This window comes from Geotrypetes seraphini, chromosome 6, assembly GCF_902459505.1.
Source record: "Geotrypetes seraphini chromosome 6, aGeoSer1.1, whole genome shotgun sequence".
NCBI lineage: Eukaryota > Metazoa > Chordata > Amphibia > Gymnophiona > Dermophiidae > Geotrypetes > Geotrypetes seraphini.
Genome location: NC_047089.1, coordinates 255,872,820 through 255,896,383, shown reverse-complemented (window position 1 = coordinate 255,896,383; position 23,564 = coordinate 255,872,820). Strand labels below are relative to the sequence as shown.

Sequence of the window (23,564 nt, the reverse complement as noted above, 5' to 3'; positions counted from 1 at the left end):
CCGGAATCCCCACGAAGGTGGGGAGTTCCGAGTCCGGGGCACACTCCCTGGAGGGCGACCTCGGTCTCGAGTATTCCCTCGGGGTGTGCGGAGTCGAGGTCCGATGCGGGGCCGGGGTCGACCCACCCGCCTTGGCCTGACTCGAGGATGGCTTCTTTGCTGAAGGGGATGGAACAGAGGACTTACCCGAAGCTTGCTTCACTGACGACGCCTTCGAGGAAGAGGGCCGAGGCGAGGCCGAGGTCAAGGCCGGGGCCGAAGCCGAGGCCGACGTCGAGGCCTTAGGCGGCGCGTCGACGGCGAACAATTCGGCCATTCTTGCCTTACGGCGACGGAGGGCCCTGTTTTGGAAGGTAGCACAGCGATCACACGAGTCTGTCGGATGTTCGGGCCCAAGACAGACAATGCACCACCGGTGAGGGTCAGTGATGGAAAGCAACCTCTCACACCGGCTGCACTTTTTGAATCCCGTAACAGGACGGGACATCCACGAAGAAAAAGAAGAAGGCCGGGAACGTACCGACGTCCCGCGGCCACGGCTTCCGGGAGCCCCCGGAGGCCGACGAGAAACGAAAGACTTTTTTTTTTTTTTGAAAAGAAACGAAAGGAAAACAGCACCGCGAACTAATTCGAAGGGAAAAACAAACTAAACGCGGCAGCTAGAAGGCAAAAACACTGGAGCTCAGATCCACAGGGCTTTCTTGCTCCGCGGAAAAATTTGAACTGAGGACCACGAGGTGGGATGCGCCCTCTAGTGGGCGAGAAGGCACGCACATGCGTGGTGCAGTGTGCAAACTTGAAACTTTAATCAAGTTTGCTTGAAAAGCTGTCCGCGCCGGGGCTCCGTAGATGACGTCACCCACATGTGAGAATATCATGCCTGCTTGTCCTGGGATAATTAACATTTTCTCTGCGTACAGCGTGCTTTGTGTTTTTTAAATTTTATTGTTGGTAGATCATTTTGACTTGGCCACAAAGGTAAGGGGGAGGGAGGGGAGCTGCTGAAAGAGTCTACCTTGACGTGGTTGCAGGCTTACAAATCTTTTGGTCAACGAGTGCGGCGACAGAGAAAAGTATGTGTGTATTCGGCCCATGAATGAAATCATTAAAACATTATAAATTGCCAATAAATTGAAATGAAAACCAAAGGATTGTGAATCAAATTGATTCTCTGACAATACAAAGATTCCAACCTTTAAAAATGATGTTACATAGTTCAGGCAACTTTATAAAGAGTTTTTAGATACTAAAATCTTGTTATTAAGGTTTAATTGACGTGCTGGCACTTTGAGGAAATTATTTGGTTTTGTGCGGCAGTTTGGGCACTCGGGCTCAAAAAGGTTAGCCATCACTGTCCTAGGACATCAAGCCACAGTGTGGTATAAATTATTATCTGGATACTTGAATAAAAAACCAAAATGTGGTCTTAGAGACATTTGGAGCATTGAGATTAAGCAGCAGATTTCTGCATCTCAGTGGCCACGAATTTGGTCTTGGAGAATGAGATGTACAGTGTCGGCATCTATGAGGCAAACTTGGTTATTTTTGTTGCATAAAGCGTTTTGGATCCCTGTTCGTTTACAAAAGTTTGATAGCTCTAAATCTAATAGATGCTGGCATTGTAATCTGGAACTAGGGACATTGGATCATCTACTTTATTACTGTCCCTGTATTAAATTATTTTGGAATTCAATTTGGACTCAAGTAAATTCTCTATTGGAAAACCATGCTGCGCTTTCTTATGATATGGTTTTATTTGGAATGGTTATGAGAAAAAAGAGTCAAATATCATCACATAATAATAAACTTTTATTAATTATGATGGGGGTTGCCATTCAACTATTACCAATAACTGGAAAAATTATAATAATCTTAATTACACATTCTGGTGGAATTCGTTATGTCATATTTTTAAGATGGAAAGAGCAATAGCGTTGCAAAAAGGGAATTATAATAAATTCATAAAGATTTGGGGGCCATTGGAAAAGTATTGTAATGAATGGGCATCATTTTTCTTCCTTTGTGTAGATTTACTATATGCACACTCAGGGGGGAGGGAGGATTTAGGGAGAGAATTTTTATAATTACGTTTATAATAATAGTATAAAATACTTTATATAGAATAAATGAAGGGTGGGTGGGTAGGGTTTTTATCATTATTGGTCTATTAGATTATATGTGTTAGATTTTAAGTGCTATATTGGAATCAATCTATGATATATTGTTGTACACTTATTGTTTGATTTTAAAATGAATAAAGAATTGGAAAAAAAAAAAACTGAAGACGACCTAGATTGGTTAAGAATGAGGGGAAAAAAAGGAATGGGCTATAAGAATTGAAATCTTCAAAGTGTATATTGGGAAACTGAGTGGTTAAATCCACCAGGGATTGAAGAAGGGAACCCCACTGGGTTGCAGAAGGGATAGTAAGGCAATAAAGGATGAGCATTTAGAAAGGGAGATGGAAGCAAAATCTTTCCAAAGAAAGCATCAGAGTATGATAAGGGACCAGGAGAAATATCTTTCCAGATAAGACTTAACACCACATATATGCTGCTCAAGAAATCCCTGGAAAAAGACCTAACACCACAATACTTGGACTGGAAGAGCGTCACCAGTGGGGTGCCGCAAGGCTCGGTGCTTGGACCCGTGCTCTTCAACATCTTTATAAATGATCTGGACATTGGTACGACGAGTGAGGTGATTAAATTTGCAGACGATACAAAGTTATTCAGAGTAGTGAAGACTCAGGGGGATTGCAAAGATCTGCAACGTGACATAATCAGGCTCGAGGAATGGGTATCGACATGGCAGATGAGATTTAACGTGAATAAGTGTAAAATGATGCATGTCGGAAACAAAAATCTCATGCACAAATACATGATGTCCGGGGCGATACTTGGAGAGACCTCCCAGGAAATAGACTTGGGAGTTATGATCGACATGTCAATGAAGCCGTTCACGCAATGTGCAGTGGCGGAATAAAGGCAAATAGAATGCTAGGAATGATAAAGAAGGGGATCATGAACAGATTGGAGAAGGGTTATCATGCCACTGTACTGGGCCATGGTACGCCCTCACCTGGAGTACTGTGTCCAGCACTGGTCGCCGTACATGAAAAAGGATACGGTACTACTTGAAAGGGTCCAGAGAAAAGCGACTAAAATGGTTAAGGGGCTGAAGGAGTTGCCGTACAGTGAGAGATTAGAGAAACTGGCCTCTTCTCCCTTGAAAAGAGGAGACCGAGAGGGGACATGATCGATACATTCAAGGTACTGAAGGGAATAGACTTAGTAGATAAGGACAGGTTGTTCACCCTCTCCAAGGTAGGGAGAACGAGAGGGCACTCTCTAAAATTAAAAGGGGATAGATTCCATATGAACGTAAGGAAGTTCCTTTTCACCCAGAGAGTGGTAGAAAACTGGAACGCTCTTCCGGAGTCTGTCACAAGGGAGAACACCCTCCAGGGATTCAAGACAAAGTTAGACAAGTTTGTGCTGAATCAGAAAGTACGCAGGTAGGGCTAGTCTCAGTTAGGGTGCTGTATCCGACCAGGGGGCCGTCGTGTGAGCGGATTGCTGGGCACGATGGACCACCGGTCTGACCCAGCAGCGGCAATTCTTATGTTCTTAAGTCCTTTTCCTTTCCTCCACTAACTCCCCAACCCCCAGAAACAACCTACTCTACTCTTTATTGTCCCTGAAAATGATCAGACATCTTCTGTAAACCACGTTCTTTAACTCTTTTTGTAATCCGCCTTGAACCGCGAGGTAATGGCGGAATAGAAATCCCTAATGTAATAATCTCCTAATATAAGAAAAGTGCTATATCTCCTCCCCGACATGAAGAAGAGAAAGCAGAAAAGCCAGGGGAAAGACATCGATATAAGAAGGACCCACCTATATAGAGTAATCTGTGCGAGAAAAAAGAAGCTTTAGTTGATACTCTAAAAGACATATTTGAATAGGTGTCGAATTAGAGCACAGTGACGTACAATTGAGTAGGCTTAGGGAAAAGCTGGAACTCAAATTGAGAAACAAAGAAGAATATAGGAAAGAAGTCAGTGACCCCAATGGGATGGAATGGGAAAAGTAGACCCCCCTAAAAAGTCAGACTCGACTGGAAAGGGAGAGCCAAGCAGATAAGGTGTAAAACAAAACTAGGTGTCAGGAAATAGAAGAGCCCAGGGAAGAGGATAGCTAAATTTAGAGAGGCAGGGGTATACCTGAAAGAACAAGGACTTAAAACAATGTGGAGATCGCTCCAAGGAGAACAACTATACAAATGTAGGTGTTATGCTGTGTATACCATCCCCAACAAACACATTTTCACTTTTATGATAACAAATAGAATTACACCTTTTTTATTGAACATAGTGCATTTTTTGACTAGCTTTTGAAGGCAATACCTTCTTTGCCTTCGAAAGCTAGTGAAAAAATGCAGTAAATTAGTCCAATAAAAAAGGTACCTTATTGGCTTAACATGGTTACTACAGCCTTTTATAATAATACTTACTCATCCAAAACTTGTGGATCTTCAGGGGTCTTTTGTTCATATTCCAGAAGTTCTAGAAAACTTTGCATGTACCTGAAAAGGCATAAGGAGGTCAGCATTAATATTCTTGTTTATTTTACTTCTAAGAGCTTATATCCTGCCAATCCAAAAAATGTTCAGGGTGGGGTTACAATAAAATAGGAATTTCTATGAATGAGCATTTAGTTTCAGATCTCAGACCTAGCAGCAAGGAGTTTTGCAAATTAGAGGCTGCAACAGACAAAGCTTGGTTCTCAATAAGCAACAGATTTTCACATTTCAAGGTGAGAACAGAAAACTATCTGGTATTTTATTTATTCAGTTTTCTATACCGTTCTTCCCAGGGGAGCTCAGAACAGTTGACACGGATATTCAGATACTCCAGAATTTTTCCCCGTCTGTCCCAGTGGGCTCCCAATCTGTCTAATGTACCTGGGGCAAGGGGGGGGGATTAAGTGATTTTCCCAGAGTCACAAGGAACAGTGTGTCTGATGATCACAAAGGTTGAAAGATCCAATAAGATTGCACAATAAACATTATGGGCTCCTTTTACAAAGGTGCGTTAGGGCCTTAACGTGCACTAAATTGCCCCACGCGCTAAACCTTACCGCCAGCATTGAGCTGGCGTTGTTCTAGAAATGTACCGTGCAGTAATTCTGTACGTGTGCTAAAAACACTAGCGTACCTTAGTAAAAGGAGCCCTATATTTAAAGATGTATCGCTAAGCATGTCTTTAAGGACCACAGTCAATACAGGGACTTTCACCTGCCAAATACTGGCAACTAGTGCATTGCTTTCAGAAGTGGTGTGCTATGCAGAGCTGTGGAGTCGGTAGATAAATGTTCCGACTCCTCAGATTTTTGTACTTCTGACTCAGACTCAGACTCCAGGTACCCGAAATTTCCTCCGGCTCCGACTCCACAGCCCTGGTGCTATGTCCACAGGTATCACAGTCAGAACCTTGCAGAAGCACTTGGTATCAATATACAGAGTTGCAGTAATTAATCAATGTAACAACTAAAGACTGCAGCAACATTTGAAAGAATCCTAGAGGTGGATGAAATAATTTAATATTGACTTTTACATTATTCTGTTTTACTGACAAGTATTTATTGTTTTATGAATGCTGAGTTCTAATGCTCTGGAGAAATCAAATTTGTATGACAACTTGTAAAGACTCCACTTTCCACAATTTAAGGTGGTCTCAATAGGATATTCTGTGCTTAATATTTCCTGTTTAGAAAACAATTTTCCACACCATTTCATAATAATTACATATATCAAAAATTGTTAGCAACAGCTTTGCACAAAATGAATATCTATCAGGGGTAGACTGACAAATTAATTTGACCAGTTTCTTTGTTTAGGTGACTACAGAACTAATTTCAGGTACTGAATGTGATCTACTTGGGATTTCTCCATTCCCCAGAGGGGACTCATGAATAAAACTAAGAAGCCTGGGGGTGAGTTTCAAGGTAGTAAACTGGATTAGAAACAAAGCAAATGGAATTCACTCAGAGGAGAGAAAAGGGTGGTAGACTTCAGAGTAACATGAAGTCAAAGAGAGTGACAGATGCCTGAATACCCTCCCAGCAGAGAAGATGGAGACACAAACAGTAACAGAATTAAAAAATGCACGGAACAAACAGAAAGGATCCCTAAATAGGAGAAGGATAGTATTAAAACAGAACTTAATGATCTTATGGCTGTTATTTATTCAATTTCCTATACTGTTCTACTAGGGGAGCTCAGTCTGTCCCAGAAAGCTCACAATTTTTCTAATGTACCTGAGCAATGGGGGGATTTAAGGCACAGATTGGATCCGATCCGTGTCCGGGAGGCTGATTCACGAATCACCCTCATGCAAATGAGGGCGATCGGAATCACGCCCCCAACTGACTAAATCGGATCGCTGAACAACTATCCTTGAGCATGCACAGACCATATGTAGATGGTCTGCGCATGCGCTCACCCTCTGTGCCCGGTAGAGCAGGAAATTGCTTTCTTTTTTTTCTTCCCAAGCCTGCGGGTTAAAACCACGGGCTTGCACTGCAGGGAAGAGCAGGAGTTCGGGGCAGAGAGCAGGGCAGCAGAAGGCAGGGCAGTTGGAAAGGTCCTCAACAGTCACTTATTTTTGGATCAGTCAGCCCAGTCGGTGTCCCTCTTTTTTTAAAGTGAATCACTGCCTGCCTGCATTTGAATGCTGTTCCCCCTCATTTGCATGCATGGATCAGAGGATGATCGGGACAGAGGTTAGTGAATCGGGTCAGAGGGAAATCGGGTCACTAAGTGGTCGGAAGTTGATTGCTGGGCTTAGTGAATCTAGCCTTAAGTGACTTGCCCAGGGTCACAAGGAGCAGCGTGGGTTTGAACCCATAACCTCAGGGTGCTGAAGAGTAGAAAACATGAGAAGTGTTCTATAAAAACTGCAAGACTGGTGAAGCTCAAGTTCAATCTCTTATAATAAAACGCTAAGCGTGCATATGCACTCTCACCGCCTTGTTGCCTGATCTGTAGTTCCGTGGCCGGCAGAGTGCGCATGCGGGCTTGCCGACTCCGGCCAGACAAAGTTCATTTTTTAGTTCAAAGCCACCGCGGCTCCTCTATTGAACCTCACCAGAGTCGGAAAAGACTCCCGACTCTAGTGGGGATCGAGAGAGGAGACGCAGCGTCGGCTTTGAATTAAAAATTGAACTTTGTCTGGCCGGGCATCTGGGGTCTGCAATGCGATGGTGCGGGTGCACGGAAGGCAGACATTGTGTGAGCAGGGCAGGATGACCGACTCCCGAAATAGGCAGCTGCACACTGGCCACTTCAACGCTTCCTCCTTGGCTGCTCAATGAAACGCGACAAAATAATGAACAAGCAAACAGACCCACGCGGAGGGTAGACCTGTGAGGATGGTGGACCAGGTGTGAGTGTGTGGAGGGTCTATCAGGGTAAAGGGCTGGGGATGGACAGCCTGCCCAAAGATTCAGTGCAGTGGCCAGGGAGGGGGTTGGGTTTGAATTGGTACAGGCTCTGGTGTTGAGGTGTTTTTGGCAGGGCAGGGACAGGGGGAGCAGGGAAGAGGTGCTACTGGGCCGGGGGAGCAATGAAGAGGGACAGGGGGAGCAGGGAAGAGATGCTGCTGGACAGGAAAATGGAGTGGGGAGGGAAATGCTGCTGGTGAGAAAAGGGGGCTCGGGCTGAAAGGAAACAGATGGGAGAAGGGGGCTGGGGGGTAAAAATGGGTTTGGAGCTGGGGCTGAAAATAGGGGACATGTGAGGGAAGGAGGCTTTATTAGCACCCGTTAATGTAACGGGCTAAATCACTAGTTTATTTAATAAACTGCAAATATAAAACCAATCATTATTACACTTAAAGGAGAAAACAATAAGGTTAAATGACAATAAATTACATAAGGAAATTATGGAAGAGGAAAAAAGAGAGAATAAAACCTAATATATTTTTCCCTACTTAAAATAAATAAAAATAAATTTCCAGTATTAAAGAAAACAACTATGCTTGAGAAAAGTAGAATGCCTTTAATTGAGTTTTGAATATGATGAATGATTTTTCTTCACAAAGATAAGTAGGAAGAGAAGGCCACAAAGTAGGCACCATAACTGAAAAAGAAGAGTTTCTATGTATGTCAAGAAATAACTATGATATATCTGGAATGCAGAAATCCAAGAGGGTGTCATGTGATGGGGGAGAGAAGGTAAAAGGGAGCAGCTGATGGGCATAGACCAGGCAGAAGACCTTGGGCCAACAGCGTCCAATAATCACAAGGTAACAAAGCAATGAGATAACTGGTAGCCAAAGGGGCATAATCAGATGGAAAAAATGAGGCTATGTCCCCTCTATACAGGCTGCTGTATAGAGGGGACAAAGTTCAATCACTTGATTGGGGCTAACTGGTTCTATTCAGTGACGCTTAACCAGATAGTGCCACTAAAAATGTCCAGTTAAGAGTCCAACTTGAAATGGCTGTTCTGGGGGTAGAGTCAGCACTTAATCAGCCAAGGTAAACACATAAATAGGACGGCATAAAAGTCAAGCCTAGCTTTAAGTGGTTCACAATACTGAATATTACATTTAATTGGCTTCATGATTTCACCAGCTCCTTATACCTGAAAATTCAATGACTGAGCCCATGGCCCAACACTAAATTTCAGGGGACAATGCTGGCAGCAATCAGCAAAATGCTGATCAATGCTGGCTGAACACTGGTTCCACTGTGTTTCTTTTTGGAAGCCATATCTCCATAATGACATCAAGAGACAGTCCACAAGAAAGCAATCAACATGTGTGGTCTGTGCCAAAACACACATACGAGAAGAGATGTAATGAACAAGAGACATTTAAATATCTGAAAATTAATGTACAAGTAACCAACCTTTCCTAAACAATTGCAAAACTAAGGAATATGATATAAAGCTGCAAGAAGGTAGACTGAGGAGCAACAGCAGAACATAGAAACATGATGGCAGATAAAGACGCAATAACCATTATCTATGTCTCTCTCTCCTATCCCAGGCCCTCTTGAAGGAAAAGACTTCATCTATTTAAAAGGTGAAATCTGTTAAATATGCTCATTCTTATTGCTGCTTGGATTCTTGTCCTCAATTGTTAGTTAAGGAGAGTTCATTTAAATTTTGAAGTGGACAAAGGACATAAAATAGTTACTCTTCTTTTGAAGGATCGTAACGGTTCCCTTGGTTTGGTTTCAAACGACGGGCCCACTGCTTCCGTTCCTTTCTTTGTTAAATGTATGGAGGGAATCGATAATGTACAACTTTTGGATTACTGAATTTAGGAACTATGCAAAAGAGTGCATTTCTCCAATCAGGCTTTAGACCTTGATATAGTACGGAAACAGTATTAGCTTCTTTATTAAACTACTCACATTCTCTTTTAGCAAACGCTTAGGTGCGCTGATACTTCGATTTGATCTAAGTAGCGCGTTTGACTAGCGGATCATGAGCTCTTACTTTTCTGTTTAGATTCTGTGCACCAGTGCTTTTTGAGTTCACACTTATCAAATAGTATCAGATGGTGTCGTTTCAAGTAGTTGGAGCAATCTCTGTGACGTTCCAGGGATCCCCCCTCCCCCTCCTATTACTCTTCAACAGATAGCTATTCTTAGGATTCAAATTATCAAGCCGTATAGCCATTATGGTGGTGGTGTCAGTTGCTACACTGCCGTCAAGGCAACATGATTACATTATCCAAATAATGTCGACGGTGAAGGATTGGATGAGAGAATTTAAGCAAAACCTCAACTCAAGAGACCACGTTTTTCTTTGCTACCCCTACCAAATTAGCTAAGAATAGCTTAATGTGTGGTGAGATATAGCCCCTGGAACATATTAGAATTTTAGGGGTCCAGTTAGTTGGGAATCTAACTGTGGGTGCACAAGTCGACACAGTAGTATGGAAGGGTTTCTGCATGCTTAGAAAGCTGCATTCTTATTTTGAGGACTCAGCATTTCAGTTGTTGGTGAAGTCCTTAGTTCTGTCAGTACTTGATTACTGAAACATTGTTTATCTTGCAGGAACTAACAAAACTTCAGACTTAGTTTGATACAAAACACTGTGATTCGTTTAATCTTTAGGATGGGGAGAACAGACTATGTAACACCTTATTTATTTCAATTATACTGGCTCCCGATAGAGGCTCAAATTATTTTTAAATTTGGATGTTTTTGTTACAAGGCGTTCCATGGTCTGCTCCTGTCTTATTTGACAGATCAATTCCTTTTTAATATGTCTTCCAGATCTCTGCATACCATGACATTGGTTGTATTTCCTTCCATTAAAGGTTGTAAAGTACAAAAAATTCCATAGTCGTTTGATATCCTATCAGGCTGCACAACAGGAATCAGGACTGCGTCCTTGGTTATCTACTTCTTCATCATATCTTCATTTTAGAAGAATGCTGAAAACATATCTATTTAGGACATTTTGGGGGGATGATATATCTCTTTTTATTTTATAAGTGCTTTTTATTGATTTATATTGTGTTTTTTGTATTTGCTGAATATGTAGGGTTACCATATGGCTCCAGAAAAGGGAGAGCGGAATGATATATCTGGGTTTTAACTTCCATTGTTTTCAATGGAAGGAAAACCCGGATGTCTCAATCTGCCCTCCTTTTTCTGGAGCCATATGGTAACCCTATATGTAATGTACAGCTTTTCTTTCTCTGTGAGCCGCATTGAACTGTAATGGTGTTTTATGTTATGTTTCCTTGATTCCTGCTAAATTTTATGTTATGTTTCTTTGATTCCTGCTAAATTAGTCCAGAGGAGTATTATCACCGCTATAAGGAGTGATGCAACCCTGGAAATTGTCAGTATATCACTGACAAAGCAGACATAAAACACAAACATTATAGACTAAGATTACAGAACAACCCTCAGGAACAGCTTTCATAAACCCAACAACCCAGGATTGGGGCACATCTTCACTAGACTCCCAAAAACCCGAAGGCCCAACACAATTGCTATGCTATGTGCAATCTTATAGCCCATCAAATCCTCATTAATTAGAGTTCAAGGCAGGTAACATATTATTACATAGAATTTTGTATAGAGTTAAGTATGTTACAAAGAATTATACATGCTACATAAAGTTATCAAATTATACAAACAGTCTGAGGTAGCATAAATAGCAGTTCACCATTAACAATGACGTTGTTTCAGGTGACTTGTATTATTAGTTTGAGATTCTTTGGACCCCTGGTAGGGATTTCTTAAAAAGCTATACTTTCAGGTTTTTGCAAATTTGTGTGTATTCTGTGGTTGTGCAAATTTTGGAGAGGAGTTTCACACTTTTGATATTTGGTAGTTGAATGATTTGCTGCGAGATGTCTTGTATTTCATATCTTGGGAATGATAGGGTCAGGTTAAGAATTATGTTGGTCCGCAGATCTACCTAATAGTTAGCAAATCTAGGGAAGCTATTAGGGACATTACCCACAGGAATTCACGGGTAACCCGCGGAATGGGGGGAGGGGGGAGGAAAGACCGGTTGTCACAGGTACAAGGCCATTCACCGTCCCATGTATATCCTCTTCAGTAAATACAGACACAAAAAATGTGTTCAAAGCAATCGCCGACAAACTGAACAAATTTTTGTGTGTCTGTATTTACCAAAGAGGATATACACAGTATACCAGAACCCATCAGGCTATATACTGGAAATGAAGACGGGAAACTGGCAGGGTTGACGGTCAGTCTAGAGGAGGTATGTAGGCAGATTGATAGGCTCAAGAGCAATAAATCTCCGGGACTGGATGGCATCCATCCGAGGGTCATCAAGGAACATAAGAACAAAACATAAGAACATAAGCAGTGCCTCCGCCGGGTCAGACCATAGGTCCATCCTGCCCGGCAGTCCGCTCCTGCGGCGGCCCAAACAGGTCACGACCTGTCTGAATCACCAGAAGGGGCTCCCTTGCCACCTTGGTTTCTCATTGAAGTCCTATCTTCCCATCGAAGTCCTAACCCTCCAGTCTTGCACATGGACGACCTGATTGGGTTTCTATACTTATTACCTGGTTAGCTTTCTATACTTGTGTTACATCCCAGCTCCTCCCTCAGTATCCCACGATCCCTTTATCCCTCAAGAATCCGTCCAATCCCTGTTTGAATCCCTGTACTGTACTCTGCCTGATCACTTCCTCCGGTAGCGCATTCCAAGTGTCCACGACCCTTTGGGTGAAAAAAAACTTCCTTGCATTTGTTTTGAACCTATCTCCCTTCAGTTTCTCCGAATGCCCCCTCGTACTTGTTGTCCCCTTCAGTCTGAAGAATCTGTCCCTATCCACCCTCTCTATGCCCCTCATGATCTTGAAGGTCTCTATCATATCTCCCCTGAGCCTCCTTTTTTCCAGAGAGAAGAGCCCCAGCCTATCCAACCTCTCGGCGTATGGGCAGTGTTCCAGCCCTTTTACCAGTTTCGTTGCTCTCCTTTGGACTCTCTCAAGTACCGCCATGTCCTTGTTGAGGTGTGGCGACCAATACTGAACGCAGTATTCCAGATGTGGACGCACCATCGCTCGATACAATGGCATGATGACTTCCCGTGTTCTGGTTGTTATGCCCTTCTTTATGATGCCAAGCATCCTGTTGGCTTTTTTCGAGGCTGCTGCGCACTGTGCAGATGGCTTCAGTGATGCATCCACCAGCACACCCAAGTCTCTCTCAAGTCTGCTGTCTCCCAACAATGTCCCCCCCAATTTGTAGTTGAACAACGGGTTCTTTTTCCCTATATGCATGACCTTGCATTTTTCCACGTTAAAGTGCATTTGCCATTTGTTTGCCCAGTCTTCCAGCTTGTCCAGGTCCCTTTGCAGGTCCTCACACTCCTCCCTGGACCTAACTCTGCCGCACAGTTTGGTATCGTCTGCAAATTTTATAACCTCGCACTTTGCCTCCTTTTCCAGGTCATTGATAAATATGTTGAAGAGTAACGGCCCCAGCACCGATCCCTGTGGCACACCGCTTGTGACTCCCCGCCAGTCAGAATATTGGCCCTTCACTCCGACCCTCTGCAGTCTACCCGACAACCAGTGCTTGATCCATCTGTGCACATCCCCTCCCACCCCGTGGTTCCACAGCTTCCTAAGCAGCCTTTCATGTGGCACCTTGTCGAAAGCCTTTTGAAAATCGAGGTAAATGATGTCTATGGGTTCCCCATTGTCCACCCGACTGCTTATTCCCTCAAAGAAGTACAGAAGGTTCGTTAGGCACGACCTTCCCTTACAGAAACCGTGCTGGCTTGTTCTCAGTAGGCCATTCCTCTCGATGTGCTCACAAATGCCGTCCTTGATCATAGCTTCCACCATCTTCCCTATAATTGAAGTCAGGCTCACCGGCCTGTAGTTCCTGGGGTCACCCCTCGATCCCTTCTTGAAGATAGGTGTGACATTCGCCAATTTCCAGTCCTCTGGTACCTCACCAGTTTTCAAGGATAGGTTGCAAACATGCTGGATTGTGCCCGCTATTTCTTGTCTTAGTTCCTTCAGAACCCTTGGGTGGATCCCGTCCGGGCCCGGTGATTTACCGCATTTTAACCTGTCTATCTGTTTGAGGACATCCTCCTTACTTACCTCTATGTGCTCCAATTTTTCGGCCTGTTCCCCACTCATGAGCTCCTCTGAGTCCAGTATATTAGATGTGTCTTCGCTCATGAAAACCGATGAGAAGAACGTGTTCAACCTCTCAGCTACCTCTTTATTCTCCTTAATCACTCCCTTCCTATCCCCATCGTCCAACGGCCCCACCTCCTCTCTCGCTGGTCGCTTCCCCTTTACGTAACTGAAGAATGCCTTGAAGTTTTTCGCCTCCCTGGCCAGCCCCTCTTCGTATTCCCCTTTCGCTTTTCTAACCTCTCGGTGGCATTCCTTTTGGCATTTCCTGTGCGCCTGGTGATTTTCCTCTGTTGGGTCCTTTTTCCATCTCCGGAAGGATACTTTTTGGTCATTTATTGCCCTCTTTACTTCAGTTGACATCCAAACCGGGTCCTTTGATCGCTTGTTCTTGCAGCCTTTCCTGAAACTGGGGACGTACATTCTTTGTGCTTCCTTCAGGGTGTCCCTGAATAGGGTCCAGGCGCTTCCCACAGTCTCCATCCTAAAGATGTTTCTGAGCTTCCTCGCCACCATTTCCCTCATAGCAACATAGTTCCCTTTCTTGAAGTTGAGCGCAGTTGTTGCGGTCCTCCTTACTATGGGTGTCCCCCTTTCTAATGTGAATCTGATCACGTTGTGATCACTGTTGCCTAGTGGTACACCGTTAACACTAACGGTTCCTCATCCCCCGCCTGGAAGCCAAAATGTGGAGTCCCTCAAGGCTCACCCCTCTCCCCTATCCTTTTCAACATCTACATGTCCTCTCTGAAACTCCTTCATTTATCCCCACTAGAAACTCTCTACTCCTACGCCGATGACATCCTCATCCTCCTCGAAACCGACTCGAACCTCTCGAACCTCGCTGAGAACATTTCCACATGTATTACGAACCTCCAATCCTGGGCCCAATCTGTACAAATGAAACTGAATGAGTCCAAAACCAAACTACTTTGGCTCGGCCCAACCTTAGACCATTTACCCACCTCCATCCCTCTATCTTCCGGCCCCACTCTTCAGCTTGAGTTCTCAAGCAAAGTCCTTGGCATCATCTTAGATTCCTCTCTCTCCTTCAACGATCACCTCAACTCCCTAGTAAAAAAATGCTTCTTTAGCCTCCATATGTTGAGGAAAGTAAGATCCTGCTTTCATCACTCTCATTTCGCCATCCTCGTTCAATCCACCATCCTTTCTAGACTGGACTACTGCAACTCCATCTATATAAGCCTGACAAAGAAAAACCTCCATAGACTTCAGCTAATTCAAAACGCCGCGGCCAAGCTTATCTTCGCAAAAGGCAAGTTCGACCACGTTTCCCCACTCCTCTCCAAGCTTCACTGGCTCCCAGTTTACTCCAGAGTCCTCTATAAATGTGCCTGCATAGCCTTCAAGATTCTACATGGCGTCCTTCCTCCTGTTATCCCACTCTTCTGGAACTCCTTAAACCCGCTCTCGACTAGATCCTCCCAAAAACTGAAACTATCTTTCCCTTCTATAAAAGGTATATCCCGCGCAGGAAAACTTGGAACATCCCTCCCCTTTAGAACCACAGAACTCTGGAACAACCTTTCATCCCCGCTCAGAAATTCTAGCTCCTTCCAATCCTTCCGCAAACACTTGAAAACTTGGCTCTTTTCAAAAACCTAATCACCTCCCGTGCTCTAGTATCCTGTCCCCCTCTATCTCCTCAGTCCCTCTCCTATATCCTTTCCTTGTAGTTCCTTTCCTCTCAACCTCTGTAAACCGTGCCGAGCTCTGCGCACGCGGAGATGGTGCGGTATACAAACCTAAGGTTTAGTTTAGTTTAGTTTAGTTTAGTCCTCCCACTTCTACCCCTCTTGCAGGCCCCCCTAATCCGTTTAGGATGAGGTCAAGAGTAGCACCCCCTCGCGTCGGTTCTTTGACTAGTTGCTCCATGAAGCAGTCCCTCACAGCTTCTACAAATTCTGTTTCCCTGAAAGGGACTATAGCTGGACTGCTTCAACTGCAATAGCCAATCTGTCGATTAAATCAGGAAAGATTCCGGAAGACTGGAAGGTGGCGAATGTTACACTGATCTTCAAGAAAGGTTCAAGGGGGAATCCGGGTAACTACAGACTGGTGAGTCTGACTTCGGTACCGGGGAAAGATGGTAGAGGCACTGATAAAGGACCATCATTGATTACCTAGATGGACACAGGCTGAAGAGGACCAGTCAACATGGTTTCAGCAAAGGCAGATCGTGTTTGACGAACTTGCTGCACTTCTTTGAGGGTGTAAACAGGCAGATAGACAAGGGCGACCCGGTCGACACTATATATCTTGATTTTTCGAAGGCGTTTGACAAGGTCCCACATGAACGACTACTTCGGAAAATTGCAAGCCATGGAATCAAGGGTGAAATATTCATGTGGATTAAAAACTGGCTGGAGCATAAGAAACAGAGAGTGGGGGTAAATGGACAATACTCGGACTGGAAGAGCGTCACCAGTGGGGTGCCGCAAGGCTCGGTGCTTGGACCCGTGTTCTTCAACATCTTTATAAATGATCTGGACATTGGTACGACAAGTGAGATGATTAAATTTGCGGATGATACAAAGTTATTCAGAGTAGTGAAGACACAGGGGGATTGCGAAAATCTGCAACGTGACATAATCAAGCTCGATAAATGGGCATCGACATGGCAAATGAGGTTCAACATGGATAAGTGTAAAGTGATGCATGTCGGTAACAAAAATATCATGCACGAATACAGGATGTCCGGGGCAGTACTTGGAGAGACCTCCCAGGAAAGAGATTTTGGAGTTCTGATTGACAAGTCGATGAAGCCATCTGCGCAATGCGTGGTGGTGGCGAAAAAGGCAAACAAAATGCTAGGAATGATAAAGAAGGGAATCACAAGCAGATCGGAGAAGGTTATCATGCCGCTGTACCGGGCTATGGTGCACCCTCACCAGCACTGGTCACCGTACATGAAGAAGGATACGGTACTTACTCGAAAGGGTCCAGAGAAGAGCGACTAAAATGGTTAAAGGGCTAGAGGAGTTGCTGTACAGTGAGAGATTGGAGAAACTGGGCCTCTTCTCCCTTGAAAAGAGTAGACTGAGAGGGAACATGATTGAAACATTCAAGATACTGAAGGGAATAGATTTAGTAGATAAAGGCAGATTGTTCACCCTCTCCAAGGTAGGAAGAATGAGAGGGCACTCCCTAAAGCTGAAAGGGGATAGATTCCGTACAAACATAAGGAAGTTCTTCTTCACCCAGAGAGTGGTAGACAATTGGAATGCTCTTCCGGAGTCTGTTATAGGGGGAAAACACCCTCCAGGGATTCAAAACAAAGTTAGACAAGTTCCTGCTAAACTGGAACGTACGCAGGTGAGGCTGGGTTCATTTAGAGCACTGGTCTTTGAACTAAGGGTCGCCGCGTGAGCGGACTGCTGGGCAAAATTGACCACTGGTCTGACCCAGCAGCAGCAATTTTTATGTTCTTGTCCCTGCAGTAAAGTATCTGCTGTGAGTCAGCAGCTCTTCTCGCAATCATGCATCCAGCAGCCCCCTCTCATGATTATGGGTGCAGCAGTAGATCCCCCTCCCTTCCTAACGTGGGTCCAGCAGCCCCTCCACCCTTGTGCCCTCCCTCCTGATGGCTGGCAGCAAAAATAACAAAAACAAACCCCAACAAAAAAAACTGTGATTCTCCCGGGTCGGCCCTTTCATACCTCCTGTGGCAGGCCTACCAGCCTGTTAAGAAGCTTCCTGTACACAGGGTCGCTTCGACCAGAAAGCACAGTTACTTACCGTAACAGGTGTTATCCAGGGACAGCAGGCAGATATTCTTAACGCATGGGTGACGTCACCGACGGAGCCCCGGTACGGACACTTTTAACTAGAAAGTTCTAGTTGGCTGCACCGCGCATGCGCGAGTGCCTTCCCGCCCGACGAAGGAGTGCGTGGTCCCCAGTTAAGATAAGCCAGCTAAGAAGCCAACCCGGGGAGGTGGGTGGGACGTAAGAATATCTGCCTGCTGTCCCTGGATAACACCTGTTACGGTAAGTAACTGTGCTTTATCCCAGGACAAGCAGGCAGCATATTCTTAACGCATGGGTGACCTCTAAGCTAACAGAGAGGGAGGAGGGATGGTTGGCCATTAGGAAAATAAATTATGTAACACAGATTGGCCGAAGTGTCCATCCCGTCTGGAGAAGGTATCCAGACAGTAGTGAGTAGTGAACGTGTGAACTGAGGACCAAGTGGCAGCCCTGCAGATTTCCTCGATGGGCGTGGAACGGAGGAAAGCCACAGAAGCAGCCATAGCTCTGACCCTGTGGGCCGTGACAGCACCTTCCAGTGAGAGACCGGCCCGAGCATAACAGAACGCAATGCAGGCAGCAAGCCAGTTAGAGAGCGTCCGTTTAGAGACAGGGCGACCTAGACGGTTAGGGTCGAAAGACAAAAAGAGCTGAGGGGACGAGCGGTGAGCCCTGGTACGGTCAAGGTAGTATGCAAGGGCACGCTTACAGTCCAGCGTGTGTAACGCCTGTTCTCCAGGATGAGAATGGGGCTTAGGGAAAAAAACAGGCAACACAATGGATTGGTTGAGGTGGAAGTCCGAGACCACCTTGGGAAGGAATTTAGGATGGGTACGCAGAACCACCTTGTCATGGTGAAAAACAGTGAAAGGTGGGTCGGCAACCAGTGCATGCAGCTCACTAACCCTCCTGGCAGAGGTGATGGCAATGAGGAAAAGCACCTTCCACGTCAGAAATTTGAGTGAAGTAGTGGCAAGAGGCTCAAAGGGAGGTTTCATTAGGGCTGATAAAACCACATTTAGGTCCCAGACGACTGGAGGAGGCTTCAGAGGTGGTTTGACATTGAAGAGGCCTCTCATGAACCGGGAAACCAGGGGATGAGCCGTAAGTGGTTTTCCGAGGATCGGCTCATGAAACGCAGTGATGGCGCTGAGATGGACTCTGATTGAGGTAGACTTGAGGCCAGCGTCAGACAGAGAGAGCAAATAGTATAGTACAGTTTCCACCGCCAACGAGGTGGGATCGTGGTGATGCAGTAGACACCAAGAGGAGAACCTGGTCCACTTCTGATGGTAACATTGGAGGGTGGCCGGTTTCCTGGAGGCAGCCAAAATGCGACGGACAGGCTGAGACAGATTCTCTGGAGAGGTCAGCCCGAGAGAAACCAAGCTGTCAGGTGGAGCGAGGACAGATTGGGATGTAGTAGAGACTGATGCTGCTGCGTAAGTAGAGTAGGAAACACAGGAAGAGGAATGGGCTCCCTGGAGTTGAGCTGGAGAAGGAGGGAGAACCAGTGTTGGCGAGGCCACCGAGGAGCGATGAAAATCATGGTGGCTCTGTCCCTGCGGGGTTTGACTAACGTTTGCAACATCAGAGGCAGTGGAGGGAAGGCATAGAGGAACCGATCCGTCCAGTCGAGCAGGAATGCATCCGGGGCCAGACGATGAGGAGAGAAGAGTCTGGAGCAGAACTGGGGCAGCTGATGGTTGTGATGAGCTGCAAAGAGGTCCACCTGAGGAGTGCCCCAGCGAGCAAAGATGGAGCGGAGTGTGGGAGGATCCAGATTCCACTCGTGAGGTTGAAGGATGCGACTGAGATTGTCGGCCAGGGAGTTCTGTTCGCCCTGGATATAGACAGCCTTGAGGAAGAGACTGTGGGCCGTGGCCCAGGTCCAGATGCGGATGGCCTCCTGACAGAGGAGGGGAGATCTGGTGCCGCCTTGCTTGTTTATGTAGTACATGGCGACTTGGTTGTCTGTGCACAGAAGAAGAACCTGAGGGTAGAGAAGGTGCTGGAAGGCCTTGAGAGCATAGAACATGGCCCTGAGTTCGAGGAAGTTGATGTGATGTTGACGCTCCTGATGGGTCCAGAGTCCCTGGGTGCGAAGATCTCCCAGGTGAGCTCCCCATGCATAGGGGGAGGCATCCGTGGTTATGATCAGGGAGTGAGGGGGCAGATGAAAGAGGAGGCCCCTGGAAAGATTGGAGGAGTTCAACCACCAATGAAGAGATTGCTGAAGAGACGATGTCACAGAGATGGGATGAGAAAGAGGATCCGTGGTCTGTGACCATTGGTTGGCCAGAGTTCATTGAGATGTCCTGAGGTGTAGTCGCGCCAGAGGAAGCACGTGGACCGTCGAGGCCATGTGGCCCAGGAGGACCATCATTTGCTGAGCTGGAATGGAGCGACGAAGGAGCACCTGACTGCAGAGGTGGAGCAGGGTCCGTTGGCGGTCTGAGGGGAGAAACGCCCTCATCAGAGTGGTGTCGAGGACGGCTCCAATAAACTGAAGTCGTTGCGTGGGAAGCAGATGCGACTTGGGGTAGTTGATCTCGAACCCCAGGAGGTGGAGGAAGGAGATGGTGTGCTGAGTGGCTTGTAGCACAAGAGGAGACGTAGGTGCTTTCACTAACCAATCGTCCAAGTAGGGGAACACCTGGAGGTTGTGGGACCTGAGAAAGGCCGCCACCATAATGAGGCACTTGGTGAACACCCGGGGTGATGATGCGAGGCCAAAGGGTAGCACTTTGTACTGATAGTTACGGTGCTGTACCTGAAATCGGAGGTAGCGCTGTGAAGTCAGATTGATGGGGATGTGAGTGTAGGCCTCTTTGAGGTCTAGGGAACATAGCCAGTCGTGTTGAGAGAGAAGAGGGTAAAGCGTGGCAAGGGAGAGCATTCTGAACTTCTCCTTGACCAGACACTTGTTGAGGTCCCTGAGATCGAGGATGGGACGGAGGTCTCCTGTCTTCTTGGGAATCAGGAAGTAGCGGGAGTAGAAACCCTGACCCCTTTGGTCTGGAGGTACCTCTTCGATGGCATTGAGAAGGAGGGATTGGACCTCTCTCAGGAGGAGGAGGGATTGGGAGGAGTGAGAAACAGACTCTATGGGAGGATTGTCTGGTGGAAGAGTCTGGAAGTTTAGAGAGTAGCCGTGGTGAATGATGTTGAGGACCCATTGGTCTGATGTGATGACCTCCCAACGGCTGAGGAAGAGTTGAAGGCAATGATGGTGGGAGGCTGGCTATGCCCTGGAGAAAAGAGTCAAAAGGGCTGAGATGGTTTTGATGGAGGGAGAGGCTTGGCAGGTTGGTGAGACTGTGAGCGCGCCTGAGTTTGGTGTTGTTGACGAGGTCGGCGAGGCTGTTGTTGAGGCGGGTTGAGAGGTCTGGCCGAGAACCTGCGTTGGTAGGAAGATTGCTGTCTGTAGGGGCGAGCAGGCGGAGTCTTCTTCTTAGGTTTGATCAGGGTATCCCACCTGGTCTCGTGTGCTGAGAGTTTCTGGGTGGTTGAGTCCAGGGACTCCCCGAAGAGTTAATCACCAAGACAAGGTGCGTTAGCCAGGCGGTCTTGGTGATTAATATCGAGGTCAGAAACTCTCAGCCAGGCCAGGCGCCTCATGGCAACAGCCATGGCAGATGCTCGAGAGGTCAGCTCAAAAGAGTCGTAAATGGAGCGCACCATGAATTTCCGGAGTTGGAGTAAACTGGAAATTTGTTGTTGAAAAACAGGAACCTTACGCTCAGGGATGTACTTTTGTAAGGAGGAGAGTTGTTGCACCAAATGCTTCATGTAAAAGGAGAAGTGGAAGGTGTAATTATTAGCCCTGTTGGCAAGCATGGAATTTTGATAAAGGCGCTTGCCAAATTTATCCATTGTTCTGCCCTCTCTGCCAGGAGGGGTGGAGGCATAAACACTGGAGCCCTGGGTTTTCTTTAAGGTGGACTCCACTAGAAGGGATTCATGGGGTAGTTGAGGTTTGTCGAACCCCGGGATAGGAATGACCCTGTATAAACTGTCCAGTTTTCGAGGGGCTCCCGGTACCATGAGAGGGTTTTCCCAATTTTTGTAAAAAGTTTCCCTTAAGATGTCATGGACGGGTAACTTTAAAAATTCTTTGGGGGGTTGTTCGAAGTCTAAGGCGTCAAGAAAAGCCTGAGACTTCTTAGAGTCGGATTCCAACGGGATAGAAAGAGCCGCCGACATTTCCCTTAGAAATTTGGTGAATGATGACTGTTCAGGTTTGGAACTGGTATCGACCATGGAGGGTTCCTCGTCCGTTGATGAAGCCTCATCATCGGTACCGGGTGGGGATTCTTCCCATAAGTCCGGGTCCCTGACGTCGGTGTGCGCAGGACGGGACAGTGGTGTGGATGGCTCAGTGTGGCGAGTCTTAGAGAGAGATTTGCCAGAGCGCATCGAGACGGTACTGGGGGAGGAAGACCGGTGCCGGTCCTGGTCTCGGGGGGACCGGTGTCGGACTTGATGTCGGGGAGGGTCGGCATCAGAGCGTGATTGCACGGGAGGATTGAGTGGTTCAGCCGCAAGCACCGGCATGGGCGTGTTCAACGGTACCGATGGTGTCGACACTGGTGGTATGGTGCGAGGCTCGGGCCGGTCTGGTACCGGAAGGAGAGGGGCCAACATTGCTGTCAACAAGTGTTGGAGTTGTTGCTGTAGTTGCTCCTGCAATTGGCTTTGGAGTATGGCCGCAATGCGGTCGTCCAGAGGAGGCACCGGTACCGCTTTTTTCTTTTTCGGTACCATAGGTGCCGCTCCATGCCCCGGCGATGAGGAGGCCGATGACGAGGCACTCACCGAAATCGGGGCGGAGCGTTTGCGGGTCGGCGTGATGCCGGGAGGACCGGCGTCGCCGCTGTGGCAGGAGGGCGCTCAAGGGAAGTGGAAGGCTTCTTAGCCGGCTTACCTTACAGCGACCCCGAGGAAGGATCAGGCGTCGTCGAAGTAGTCGGTGCCGACTTTTGCGGTGCCGTCGACGGCGCGGCCGATTCCATGGCAGATCCGGTACTGAAGAGGATATTCTGTTGGATCTGTCTATTTTTTAATGTACGTTTTTTAAGAGTAGCACAGCGGGTGCAGGTGTCAGCCCGATGCTCTGGACCCAGGCACTGTAGGCACCAATTGTGCGGGTCAGTGAGAGAGATCGGGCGTGCACACCGCTGGCACTTCTTAAAGCCCGGCTGAGGGGGCATGAAGGGAAACACGGCCTCCGCAAAATCAAAACCGGAGGCCTTTATAGTACCAACAGGCCCCGCCGGGGCTGGCCTGAAAAATATAGAAAAAAGAAAAAGGAAAGTTTTTTTTTGTTTTTTTTTTAGAACGGAAAAGAAACCCGAAGGGAAAGGAACAAAATTTTGCGAGCGGGAAGGCAAAAATCAGATTTTTCAACAGCCGTTGAAAACACATGAGTCTTCTTCGCTCCGCGGAAACAAAGAAACTGGGGACCACGCACTCCTCCGTCGGGCGGGAAGGCACTCGCGCATGTGCGGTGCAGCCAACTAGAACTTTCTAGTTAAAAGTGTCCGTACCGGGGCTCCGTCGGTGACGTCACCCATGCGTTAAGAATATGCTGCCTGCTCGTCCTGGGATAACCTTCTTGACGCCGAGTCACTCCTTCTGATGTAACTTCCAGGAGGGCTCACAATCTATCTAATGCAGGGGTGTCCAATGTCGGTCCTCGAGGGCCGCAGTCCAGTCGGGTTTTCAGGATTTCCCCAATGAATATGCATTGAAAGCTGTGCATGCAAATAGATCTCATACATATTCATTGCGGAAATCCTGAAAACCCGACTGGACTGCGGCCCTCGAGGACCGACATTGGACACCCCTGATCTAATGTATCTGGGGAAATGGAGGATTGAATGACTTGCCCAGGGTCGCAAGGAGCAACGCAGAATTTGAACCCACAACCTCAGGGTGCTGAGGCTGCAGCTCTAACCACTAGACCACTCCTTCCTCTCACGACTAAAGTTGATTCTTAACTAAAGGTTTAGACTCTAAGATGGAGGGAATTCACTGCAAGATTTTACATCAGCTATAATAAAGGTCAAGTTAATTTACATCTCCCAAACTTTCTTAGGTCACCAGGAATCTCACCTAA

At 46.6% G+C, this 23,564-nt stretch overlaps 1 protein-coding gene across 1 annotated transcript in view; it reads right to left on the bottom strand.

Moving 5' to 3' along the window:
- PDK3 (pyruvate dehydrogenase kinase 3) overlaps positions 1-23,564 on the bottom strand; it is a 185,179-nt gene that overhangs the window by 138,529 nt on the left and 23,086 nt on the right. Inside the window, exon 3 of the mRNA XM_033948435.1 lies at positions 4,516-4,587. Coding sequence (XP_033804326.1) covers positions 4,516-4,587 — 72 coding nt within the window. The remainder of the gene's footprint in view (positions 1-4,515; positions 4,588-23,564) is intronic.